Consider the following 13,814-nt stretch of genomic DNA (forward strand, 5'->3'; position numbering starts at 1 on the left):
ACTATCTGGCATAGGGCTTGCACAGGAGAGAAGGTGGCGTCTAAATGAAAGCCTCTTGCAGAATAGGGAAGTGAGAGAAGATGTTGCTCGGGAAATTACAGAATATTTCCAAATGAATGCTACCCCCGGGAGTAATCTAGGGATGGTGTGGGAAGCGCACAAAGCGGTGATCAGGGGGGTCCTTATCAGACATGGATCGATTCTAAAAAGGAAGCGAGAACAGCAGGTTAAAAATTTACTAACAGAGATCCAGGAATTAGAACTACAACATAAAAAGACACATACCCCTCAAACAGGCAGAGAATTGAGCCACCTGAGAAGGCAGTTGACAGAGATCTTACGCTATAAAGCCAAAGCAATAATACAAAGGGGAAGGAAAATAAATTACGAATTTCGAGACAAGTGTAGTAAACTACTAGCTGGGAAATTGAAAGAGAAGAGTCAACAAACGTATGTCCCGCAAATCAAGGGGAAGGAGGGACAATTAAAACGTACGCCAAAGGAGATAGTGGAGGAGTTTGGGAGATATTATTCCTCTCTATATAATTTGGCACAGCTACCAGTAGCCCCACCCAAAATAGAAGAATATCTTTCAGCAATGGACTTAGCTAGGTTACCATCAATAGCTCAGGCCAGTTTAGACACCCCCATCTCGATAGTAGAAATAGAGGCAACGTTAAAAACTATGAAGGAAGGGAAAGCCCCGGGACCGGATGGCTATACGATAAGATACTATAAAGAATTTGTAACATTACTGAGAGGGCAGTTAGCAGAGTTTCTCAATGCAGTAGGCCAGACGGCTGGGTTCCCGCCGGACGCATTACTAGCTCAAATTATAGTCATTCCCAAAGATGGGAAAGATCCGGCGGAGTGCGGCAGCTATAGGCCGATTTCATTGTTAAACTCCGATTTAAAACTCTTTACGAAGTTACTAGCAAGACGGATCCAAGTATGGTTACCCGAGCTAGTCGATATGGATCAAGTCGGATTCGTACCTACACAGGAGGCAAGAGATGGTACAATAAGGGTTCTTAATCTGGTGCAGGAGGCCACTGACGGGGACATCCCTTGCGTGTTCCTAAATACTGATGCCGAGAAGGCTTTTGATAGAGTGAGCTGGAATTTCCTGTTCTCAGTACTGAGACACGTGGGCCTGGGGGAGAATATGTTAAGGTGGATAGGAAGTGTTTATACAGACCCACGTGCCTCAGTGAGAGTTAACGGGATGTTCTCTAAAACTTTCCAAATCACAAACGGAACGCGCCAGGGATGTCCCCTGTCACCGCTACTATTTGTGCTATCTTTGGAGCCCTTATTAAATAAAATACGCCAAAATCCGGATATACAGGGTATACAGATAGGGGGGAGAAGGCATAAAATAACCGCATTTGCAGATGACTTGCTGTTTACTATATCAAACCCTCACGTATCTCTTCCCAATCTCGTCAAAGAAATCGCTAAATTCGGAGAGCTCTCCAACCTAAAAATAAACCAAGCAAAATCTGAAGCAATGAGTGTGTCAATGACACCCCAGAAACAGTCAATTATACAACAAAACTTTGGTTTTAAGTGGAAGACTGCACTAAAATACTTGGGTACCCTGATTCCAGCAAACATAAAAGAAGTTTTTAAAATAAATTTTCCACCTCTTCTTACTTCAATAAGAATGCTACTAGAGAAATGGCAACATGGACTACATTCATGGTTCGGCAGAAATAATATAGTCAAGATGAGCATCTTGCCAAAGATTACGTATTTGTTTCAAACACTGCCGATATTGATACCATCGGCCTTCCTACGGCAAATTAGTGCCCTCCTGATGAAATTCATCTGGGCAGGGAAAAAGGCAAGAATTAAGAAAGAGGTGATGAGGTTACCCAAGTGTTTTGGGGGGATGGCAGTACCGGATATTGCCAAATATTATCAAGCGGCACATTTGACGAGATTGATAGACTGGTGTAGAAACGGACACTATAAAAGGTGGGTTGAGGTAGAACAGCAGACCTGTCCAATAACACTAAGTAGAGCCCCTTGGTGTTATAAGTTATTGCCAAGTAAGATGAAGAAACATCCCATAATTGGCCCAACGTTGTCAATCGCAGCTAAAATATGTAAAAATCCAAAATTCTCATCACAGTGTTCTCCACTGTTCCCTATATTAGGGAACCCAGGCTTCATACCAGGTACAGCAGGAGCAGTTTTTAATAAATTAAAACAAAGGGGTAAAGTACAGGTATCACATTTTCTGCAAACTGGTATGTGGCCATCATTGGAGGCCCTAACAAAGAGAGGAGGGAATTATGAGTTATCCTTTTGGCAAGCATTTCAAATAAGCAACTTTTTAAGATCCCTGGGACAACCATCTAATTTTCGGCGACAACTAACAAAATTTGAACAATACTGCGACGAGGAGGAACCAATACAAAGAGTGAGCTCAAAGATGTATAGACTATTGAATTCCCCTCAGGAGGATTTTGAGTTGCCGGGACTGGGGAAATGGGAAAGAGATCTGGGGAGAAATTTCTCACAGACTCAACGTAAACACATAATTCACTTAGCACTAAACTCCTCAATATCTACGCGAATACAGGAATCCAATTATAAATTATTGTTCCAATGGTATTATACACCAGTAAGGTTACATAAATTTTTTAAAGGCTACTCAGAGTATTGTTGGAGATGTGGTGTGGAGCAGGGAACTTTGCTGCATATATTTTGGTCCTGTGCAAAAGTAAGAGATTACTGGAAGGAAGTCCAGAGAATTGTTCAAAAATTTACGGAGCACCAGATTCAGGAGGATCCAGCTTTTTTTCTGCTTCATTGCTCACAAATCCCAGTGCGAGAGTACAAAAAGATGGTGATATGTCACATGATAAATACTGCCAGAAATGGAATAACATTACAATGGAGAGACAGTAGATCACCCTCTATTGCGAGATGGCTCAATAGAGTGAGAGAGACTGGAGCTATAGAAGACCTGATCCTCTCAGCCCGGAACAAAAGGGAACAGTATGTAGAAACTTGGACAGGTTGGAATCAGTTTATGAGTACGGAAGAGGGGAAGAGATTACTGGTGGAATAGATAGGGGAGAGAAGATTCCTTTTTGGGTAGAAGTGAAAAGGGAGAGGCCGAAGGGTTGAAGTAAGGGAGGATCCGTCCGTCTCTGGCGAGGTAGGGGAGGGAGAGGAGGGGAGGGGGTTGGCGGGGTTTTCTCTTTTTTTTTTTTTTTGGTTGTTGTTTTGTTGAGGATTATGTTGATTCTAGGTTTAAGGGGGGGTTAGGTGGGGTATAGGAATGGACAAGGGAACAGAGGGGAGGAAGAAGTGTGAGGTCAATACAGTGGTACTAGGAAACGGGAAAAGAAGTTACTGATAAAAGGCAGGCGGGCTTGGGAATAGAGCAAGAGGACCGGGGAGGTACTGCTTTTGGTTTATTCTTCTTAAGTTTCTGAATCCCCACCTGTTTATTTGCTAGCCCATCATAAGTGTGTAGTGATAAGAACTATATGATTATGTATCCATTGTATAAGATATGTTAACCTTCTGTGAACCTTACCATAAAAGAAAAATAAAATAAAAGATTTAAATATGAAAAAAAAAAAAGAAATGAGTTATACAAAATAAGTATATCCTCAGATAGCAAGGACACATTTGTGGCAGTGCTGAATTGTAAGTCTGTTAACATGCTGCACGCTTTCACTGGCAAGTTGTACACTTGCAGAGCACTTGATGCACAAGATCTAGTTGACTCTTTTCCAATTTGTAGCAAATTTGCATGGCAAGTCTCTAGCAAGAGCAAAGTTGCAGTGGTGAGTCTACAGCAAGAGCTCTGCAAGTCTACAAGGATGAAAATTGGGCCACAGTGACCCCTGTGGTGGGATGACTATTGCACAACATAACTGAACCAGAACTTGCAGCAGACTTGCAGAATGTTTGCAAAGAAAGTTAATCTGAAGTCGTGCAATGCGGACTTGCTGCAATTGTGCAACAAACTTGTAAAGCCTGGCAAGTATACCAATAGCTTAGCAAGTCATGTTCAAACTTGCAGCCTAATTGCTTGCTATCTGGGTTGAATCCAACATAATGAAAGGGCTGCACACAAAGCTTTTAGATAAGGTGTGATCAGGCCAATAAAATCATATTACTTACTGAAATTCAGCCTGTATGAAATGATGCTGACCTATCCCACACTTTCCACAAATTGGCAGCTGTAGAATGTCTGTAAGCTTTTTTCTGCATCTCAGCTCATCTCAGGCCAGTCCTCATATAAGTACATATGTCATCCGGCACATCATGCATCTCTCTGGTTCTGCACTGCTCCACTACAGCAGCAAGGAACCACCTACACAGACAAGTTTTCTTCCTCACTCTGCCAAACCCTTCTCCTTTTTATCAATGATTTGTCAAAATACTTAAAGCGGAGCTCTACCCAAAAGCTGAAGCTCCGGTTGTTTGCACTCTCCCTCAACCTCCACTACCACATTTGCCACTTTTTGGGGGGGAAGTGGATATCTGTCCAAACCAGGCACCGGCCTCCACTTCCGAGTAAGATTGCTGCACAACGATGCAGCGATCTATGAAATTTCCGGCCCCTCATCCTTCCCCTCGCTGTCTTCTGGGAGACACACAGGTCCCAGAAGATAGCGAAACCATTCAGAAAGTGCAGTGCTACTTGCACATGCACAGTAGGAAACAGGCTGTGAAGCCGCAAGGCTTCATTTCCTGTTTGCCTTAGTAAGGATGCCGCCAACACCTGCACCTGAAGCAGATGGACGATCGGTTATGGGTGCCAACATCGCAGGTAAGTGTCCTTATATTAAAAGTTAGCACCCACAGTATTTGAAGCTGCTGACTAAAAAAAAAAAAATACAGACAGGAACTCCACTTTAACTACCATAACATACCTGTACATATCTGGCAGTTGTAGGGACCTGATTTACTGTTTCCTTTTGGTAGGAATGCCAGTCCACAGAAAAGTTCTTGAAACAAGCCCTTTAAAAATTATTAGGTACAATATGGATCGTATTATGCTCTTATTCAGTAAACAAGTAGAAGGAGCAAAACACTGGTGTTATATGTAACCTATACCACCCCTTCAAATTATACTGGCTTAACTTCAGCAAAGTTAAATTGTTTTTGTTGCAATGGTTTATTCCACTTTGTTGCAGCTGAACTAAAGCTTGCCACTACTTTCCAACAACCACAACTAACTGATGGTTTGGAGGAGTAATACTGAACAACACTTGCTACATAGATTGCAGGAACAAGCGATAGCTATCAATGGTATCAATAATATCAATGATAGCTTTCCGAAGTGTATAGAATGCCCTATAACAAGCTCTGGGCCCTGCTCTGGTCTTGATGAGATGAGATCTCTAGAGCGGTGTAGAATGGCAGTGCAGAAACCACGGAGATCAGTCTAGCTGTGGGGAGGAATGGACGATAGGGGAATTAAATATCATTTTACTGTTCCCCTAGACCAGGCATGTCCAAAGTCCGGCCCACGTTCCTGTTTAGTTTGGCCCCCGTGGTGATTTGGAGATTTTATATATATATATATATATATATATATATATATATATATATATATATATATATATATATATATATATATATATATATATATATATATATAATATATATAAAAAAAAAATATATATATATATATATATCCTCGGAGGGGACAGGGAGGGGGGCAGGACGAGCGCCTTCAGATTACATACAGGAGAATCTCCTGTTTACTCAGTGGCATCTCTAAGGCCCCATACACACGAGAGGATTTATCCGCGGATACGGTCCAGCGGACACGAGAGGATTTCAGCAGATTTCTATGCGATGGCGTGTACACACCATCGCATTGAAATCCGCGCCGAAATCCTCTGGCGATGACGTGTCGCGCCGTCGCCGCGATTATGACGCGGCGACGGGCGCGACGCTGTCATATAAGGAATTCCACGCATGCGTCAAATCATTACGACGCGTGCGGGGAATCCCTTTGGACGGATGGATCCGGTGAGTCTGTACAGACGAGCGGATCCATCCGTTGGGATGGACTTCAGCAGATGGATTTGTTGAGCATGTCAGCAAATATTCATCTGCTGGAAATCCATCCCAGGGGAGATTTATCCGCGGATAAATATCCGCCGGAGTGTACACACCATAGAATCTATCCGCTGAAACCCATTCGATGGGATTTATCTGCGGATAGATTCTATGGTGCGTATGGGGCCTAATAGGAAGTCCCGTCTCCTGGGCTGCCATTGGACGACTGTTCTGTATATCATAGGAGGCGGGACTTCGTATTAAAGAGGCCCCAAGTAAACAGGAGATTCTCCTGTATGTAATCTGTTGGCGCTCATCCTGCCCCCCTCCGAGGCTGCATCGATCAGGCTGCACTGATGGCAATGGTAAGGCTGCATTCATGGCAATGGTGGGTCTGCATTTATAGCAATTGTGAGGCTGCATTCAGGGCAACGGTGAGGCTGCATTAATGGCAATGGTGAGGCTGCAGATGGACACTGATTAGGCTGCAATGATGGGCACTGACCCTTATTTTGCTTCACAGTTCTTTATTTAAAATGTTATTTTTTTCCTGAAACTTCCATCTTAAAGTGAAGGTGTGTGTTATATGCCGATACATACGGTATATCCAAATAACACGCTCAAGATCATCTCTTTACCACACACAGCCACAAAAGCAAGATAATTCTTGTTGGGCAGTGTACAAGGGGTCCCCGACTTACAAAGCCTGACTTACGAACTACTCCAACTTACAAATGGGACGCTGTGGGGACCCTCTGCTGTTCTGCGCATGCGTGGCCAGACGGAGCCTCGGAATCCTGTCGGAAATGTCTAATTGGCCACGCATGCGCAGAACAGCACAAAGGCAACTGAAGGCTCCCAGTGTGTCCCCAAACCAGTTTCAGCAAGGCTTTAACACTGGGATTTTTTAATGTGTTTAGTGAGGACATGGAACAATGTCAATGGCACAATAAAATGATAACGTGATAAGACCTGCTGTACAAAGTCGTAAAAAAAAAAGAAATTACAGCTTGTATTTTATTTCAGATTATCTTTTGAAAAAACTAACAGCAGAGGACACTGGGAAAACATGTTTGATGAAAGCGTTATTGAATATAAACAGCAACACCCCTGAGATTGTGCGTATCCTCATTTCATTTTCTGAAAATAATGGATTCTGGGACCAATTTATTAATGCTGAATACACAGAGGAAAATTACAAAGGTAATTTAAAGTCTGGGTGTCTTTATTGAAATGTAGTGTTTTTATATTGAGATGTAAATCATTATACTTCTTTTCCACTCTGGGGGTTATTTACGAAAGACAAATCCATTTTGCACTACAAGTGCAAACTACAAGTGCAAAATGCACTTGGAAGTACATCTGAAAAATAATGTGTGTTGCGCTAATATTAACTTATTTCTAAGTACAAAGATGCATATAAGAGATCCCCTTATACTCAATAAAGGGGTATCACATGTGCAAATAGACAACAAGCCATCAAATAAACATGACATAGGAACGAAACCACTGAAGTGCTAAAAGTGAATAAACAAAAACAAAAAAAGTCCTGTTTCAAACCAGCATACAATCTTCATGGTAAAACAACAGCAACCAGTATAGACACTGTCAGGAGGCAAGGCAAAAACACAGTCCTGAATTCATAGAGTGTTCAGTGTGTAGAGACTTCACCCCCTAGATAGCCTATTCCTTCAGGGCAATGCAGCTCATATAACAGAGAAAGGAAACAGATATGGTGCAAATAACATTTGGCAAATGAAAAAGGAAACTGCAATACAGCGATTGCACTCACGGAAACTTCGATATAGTAAGGCTCAGCTGTAAAGTCACAGAACGCCGCTCAGTGCTTTAGCGATCTCCTCAGGTGGACGGATCTCCCGTCGATCGCGTCACTAGGCTCCTCCCCCACGCGTATCGTCACTGGACATGTGACTTATTCATGGGTTGCCTCATTGGATAAATTGAAATTTAGAAGTACAGTCGCTGTAAATCTGAGGAGTAGATCTGAAATGAGGGGAAGCCAATCATGTGCAAGCTAAAATGCTGTTTTTTATTTTCCTTGCATGTCCCCCTAGAATCTACAGCGACTGCACTTCCAAGTGCACTTTCAGTGCAATTTCAAGTGTAGTTTGCTCTTGTAGTGCAAAGTGGATTTGTCTTTTGTAAATAACCCCCGCTATGTTCTGCATGGGGATAAGTACTGTGCAGCCTTAGTTTTTACCAGTGATAAAACATTATCCAATAATTAAAGTATAACTAAAGGCAATTTTTTTTTTCCGTTTTGGATAGAGTGGAAAGGGATTAGAACACCTGTCAGTTTGTATTGCTGTCTGTGCCCCCGTTAAGGAGGTTCACCCTCTCTATTAGTCCTGTTTACCATTATCATTGAAAGTAAAAGAAAATTCCACATTTGGGGTTGTCCCCAGAAAAGTAATAGAGGGAAAATCTTCCAATAGGAACACTAGTGCTGGTGACCTGGGGGTCCCCCAAGGAATTCCCTTAATTTGCATAGATTTCATCACTTCCTGTTTGGCTATGAGACAGGAAGTGAAGGGAAATCTTTACAATGGGAAATAAATGTCAAAAAAGAATCTGACAGGGGTTATAATGCTTCCTTGCTCTATCCAAAATGAAAAACAAAACAAAAAACGTTTTGTCTATAGTACTATTTTATTATTTAGGACTATTGCGGTACAAAAATGAGTAGGTAAACGCACCATGTTGTAAGTTTACCTACTCGTTTTTGTACCGCAATAGTCCTACTGCCCCATTTCTGTTTTGGTCTTTCGAGTTTTGGGGTCCCTTAAGTCCTACTTCTATTCAATACTTTTCAGGATGATGGTACCATTGTATATTTAACTACATGCTCTTTATTAAAGAGGCCAACAATTAATTCATACTTTATTATTTAATTGTACACTAACTAAAATGCTTCTGTATAGTATTATATGCTGTCTAAATGTCCCTAGACCTGCATATTTTTATAGAGTTTCTGGTGTGCTAAAGATATATTTAATAGACTGGCTGTAGCTACCACTTGCGTCAGAAATTTTTCTTGTGCCATGGATCTAAATTTGCATCCCTTACTAAAACCACTAATTTCAATTTATCCAATGGCAAAAGCAACCCTTGCCTCTATATTGGCAACAGCAATGATTATGCTTGCTATTATAGCTAGCTTCAAAGTTCCACTTAACAGGGGAATGGATAAAATGACCCACCTTTTTTTTTTTTAGCATCCTTTATGTGAGCCATTCACCCCAGACATCAAAAGCCGATTAAAATGATTACATTCACTGTGTATATTTATCTATACAGTTTTCACACTGTCATAATTATTATACAGATCTTAAAATATAACTAAAGGCAAAACTTTTTTTAGTTTTGGATAGAGTTCAGATGGATCAGAACATCTGTCAGGCCTTAATTACTATCTGTGCCCCCCCCCCCCCTGTGGGATGGTAGTTCTGGTGACCCTGGTGAGATCTCCTAAAGAAGAACTATCATTATATATATTTTTTTACCATTCTGTCCTCCATGGGACAAAATACATGAAGTATCCCAGGTGCTATCTAAACAATAGCTATGAGATCTGACCTTGCCCCCCTTCCCTTCCTGCTTCAGCTGATCTGACAACAGCTAGGACAGAGACACAAGCTGCATAACAGCAGTTTGTTTTGACTTTGAACACTTTCCCAATATGAGCAACAACAAGTGGTATGTAGAGGCTAACAACACCTCTCCCCCCTGTACTCCTCTTGCCTTGCTTGTTTTAGAAAAATCCTCTGAGCCAAGGCAAGCTGCCATTATGCAACGTCCATCTACTTCCTAGCTGTTGTCAGATCGACCACGTCAAGGATCAGGCCAAATTTCATAGCTAAAGTTAGGAAGCACCTAGCAACATGTAACAAAGTCCCATAGGGGACAGAACAGTAAAAAAATATACAGTTGTGCTCATAAGTTTACATACCCTGGCAGCATTTATGATTTCTTGGCCATTTTTCAGAGAATAGAAATAATAACACAAAAACTTTTCTTTCACTCATGGTGTTTGGCTGAAGCTATTTATTATCAATTAACTGTGTTTACTCTTTTTAAATCATAATGACAACAGAAAATATCCAAATGACCCTGATCAAAAGTTTACATAACCCAGTTCTTAATACAGGGCATTGCCCTCTTTAGCATCAATAACAGCTTGAAGTCTTTTGTGGTATTTGTGGATGAGGCTCTTTATCTTCTCAGATGGTAAAGCTGCCCATTCCTCTTAGCAAAAAGCTTCCAGTTCTTGTAAATTCTTGGGCTGTCTTGCATGAACTGCACGTTTGAGATCTCCCCAGAGTGGCTCAATGATATTGAGGTCAGTAGACTCCAGAACCTTTACTTTATTCTGCTGTAGCCAATGACAGGTCGACTTGACCTTGTGTTTTGAATCATTGTCATGTTGGAATGTCCAAGTACGTCCCATGCGCAGCTTCTTAGCTGATGAATGCAAATGTTCTTATAGTATTTTTTTTATAACATACTGCATTCATCTTGCCATCAATGTTGACCAAATTTCCTGGCTTTGTAGCTTGCACATCCCCAAAACATCAGCGATCCACCACTGTGTTTCACAGTAGGAATGGTGTACCTTTCATCATAGGCCTTGTTGACTCCTCTCCAAATGGAGCGTTTAGGGTTGTGGCCAAAAAGCAAAATTTTGGTCTTATCACTTCAAATGACTTTGTGCCAGAAGGTTTAAGGCTTGTCTCTGTGCTGTTTGGCGTATTGTAAGTGGGATACTTTGTGCCATTTGCTTAGTAATGGCTTTCTTATGGCGACTCGACCATGAAGCCCATCTTTCTTCAAGTGCATCTTGAAACAGCCACGCCACATGTTTTCAGAGAGTCCTGTATTTCACCTGAAGTTATTTGTGGGTTTTTCTTTGCATGCCGAACAATTTTCCTGGCAGTTGTGGCTGAAATTTTAGTTGTGGTTTGGTTTCAACAGAACCTCTCATTTTCCACTTCTTAAATAGAGTTTGAACACTGCTGATTGGCATTCTCAATTCCTTGGATATGTTTTTATATCCCTTTCCTGCTTTATACAGTTCAACTACCTTTTCCCTCAGATCCTTTGACAATTCTTTCGCTTTCCCCATGACTCAGAATCCAGAAACATCAGTGCAGCACTGGATGAAACATGCAAGGGTCTGTCAGGAGTCCATACTCCTTGACCTTTTATACACACACACACACGAATTACAAGCAAACAGATCACAGGTGAGTATGTTACCTTTAATAACCATTCAAACCCCTTTGTGTCAACGTGTGTGCATGTTATCAAGCCAAAATCACCAGGGTATGTAAACTTTTGATCAGGGTCATTTGGATATTTTCTGTTGTCATTATGATTTAAAAAGAGTAAACACAGTTGATTGATAATAAATGGCTTCAGCCAAACACTAACCATGAGTGAAAGAAATGTTTTTGTGTTTTCATTTATATTCTGTGATAAATGGTCACAAAATCTGAAATTCTGCCAAGGTATGTAAACTTATGAGCACAACTGTATATTTTGTTAATGTTCTGTCCCCTATGGGACTTTGTTACATGTTGCTAGGTACGTCCTAACTTTAGATATGAAGTATGACCTGTTCCTTGACGCAGCAGATCTGACAAGGCTAGGAAGTAGATGGGCGCTGCATAATGGCAGCTTGCCCTGGCTCAGAGTTTTTCTTAAGCTGTAAGGACCGATGTTGCATCTAAACAATGATGTTTGATGTTATAGAGTAGATTGACATACATTAAATGCATCATCATATTTTGTGAGCCAAGAACACAAAAATGTATTTGGACAATGTTTCTTACTTTTCATCTAGGTCAGACTGCTTTACACATCGCTATTGAAAGAAGACAATTGGAAATTGTGAAGTATCTCATTGCAAAGGGAGCAAAAATAAATGTACGAGCAAGTGGTCTTTTTTTCAACCCAGTGGATAAAAATAACGGGTTTTATTTTGGTAAGTGGCAATTTTCTTTCTGTGTTAAAGCAAGTATTGGGAAGCAAATGTCACTATCTCATACACATCTCTGTAAATTGAATCCTTTGTAACCATTTGCCGACTGACTCGCCTAGATATACGTCGGCAGAATGGCACGGGCCGGCAAAGCAAACGTACCTGTACATTGCTTTGAATCTGCCGCCTAGCACGCGCATGCGTGCCCGCCGCGAGCCCTGTGCCCGCGGGACCCCCGGGCTCGATGTCCGCCGATGTCCTGCCATTGTGTCACTAGGCATTTCCCTGTTCTGCCTAGTGACAGGTGTCTAGTGACAGGACACTGATCACTGTCATGTCACTTGTAGCCCAGCCCCCTCACAGTTAGAATCATCCCCTGGGACACACTTAACCCCTTCCTCGCCCCCTAGTGATTAACCCCTTCCCTGTCAGGGGAAGGGGTTACATAAACTAATCCGAATGCCCCGCAACCGCACCACAACTGCCTGCCTGTTTGTGAAGCGTTACCATAGACTTGAATGGGAGGCATTGAAAGGCTTCAAACATTTCCAAACTCGACATGAGGCTTCAATTTTGAAGCAATGCGATGCTAACGCTTCATGTTTTGATAGTGTGAACAGCACTGTGTGCTGTCCATTGTATCATTTGCATAGTAATAATGTTAGACGTTTTTAATGTCTCTGAAACGCCACCCTCCCAAATAAACCCATCAAGATATTTTCATAAGCCTAGATGTGTGATTGCTATCATTGCTTCTAATGCCCTGTACACACGATCGGTTCGTCTGATTAAAAAGAACCGATGGATTTTTTCATCAGATATTATATGAAGCTGACTTTCATCAGTCTTGCCTACACACCATCAGTAAAAAATCCGATTGTGTCCAACGGGGTGACGTAAAACACAACGACGTGCTGAGAAAAATTAAAGCGGGAGTTCACCCAATTCGTTTTTTTTTTCTCTTTTCCCCTTAGATGGATGCTCGTTTTGTCTAGGGGAATCGGCTATTTGTTTTAAAATATGATCCGTACTTACCCGTTTTCGAGATGCATCTTCTCCGTCGCTTCCGGGTATGGGTCCTCGGGAGCGGGCGTTCCTTCTTGATTGACAGTCTTCCGAGAGGCTTCCGACGGTCGCATCCATCGCGTCACTCGTAGCCGAAAGAAGCCGAACGTCGGTGCGGCTCTATACTGCGCCTGCGCACCGACGTTCGGCTTCTTTCGGAAAATCGTGACGCGATGGATGCCTCTCGGAAGATTGTCAATCAAGAAGGAACGCCCAGTCCCGCAGCCCATACCCGGAAGCGGCGGAGAAGATGCATCTCGTAAACGGGTAAGTACGGATCATATTTTAAAACAAATAGCCGATTCCCCTAGACAAAACGAGCATCCAGCTATGGGGAAAATGTGGGGAAAATGTGTTCGCTATGGGTGAACCTCCGCTTTAAGTTCAATGCTTCCGAGCATGCGTCGACTTGATTCTGAGTATGCGTAGATTTCCCCACAGACGATTATTTTTTTTCTATCGTTTTTTTAACCATATGAAAATTTTAAAACAGGTTCTATTTTTTTTCACCGATGGGGAAAAAAACTGATGGGGCCTACACACGATCGGTTCGTCCGATGAAAACTGTCCATCGGTCCGATCGTGTGTACAGGGCATAATGAACTTAAAGAATCTAATTCTTCACTATCTCCTTCCTCCAGGTCTTCTAACATTTGTGGGTTCTACAAATGTGGTAAATTTAATTGTGTTTATATGTGCCTTTATG

General features: G+C 41.8%; 1 protein-coding gene across 1 annotated transcript in view; it reads left to right on the forward strand.

Annotated features, from left to right (window-relative positions):
* Positions 1–13,814, forward strand: part of LOC120927753 (transient receptor potential cation channel subfamily V member 3-like) — a 71,234-nt gene that overhangs the window by 13,962 nt on the left and 43,458 nt on the right. The window contains exons 5-6 of the mRNA XM_040338645.1: positions 7,069–7,245; positions 11,906–12,046. Coding sequence (XP_040194579.1) covers positions 7,069–7,245; positions 11,906–12,046 — 318 coding nt within the window. The remainder of the gene's footprint in view (positions 1–7,068; positions 7,246–11,905; positions 12,047–13,814) is intronic.

The sequence above is a fragment of the Rana temporaria genome, chromosome 2, assembly GCF_905171775.1.
Source record: "Rana temporaria chromosome 2, aRanTem1.1, whole genome shotgun sequence".
NCBI classification, from domain to species: domain Eukaryota; kingdom Metazoa; phylum Chordata; class Amphibia; order Anura; family Ranidae; genus Rana; species Rana temporaria.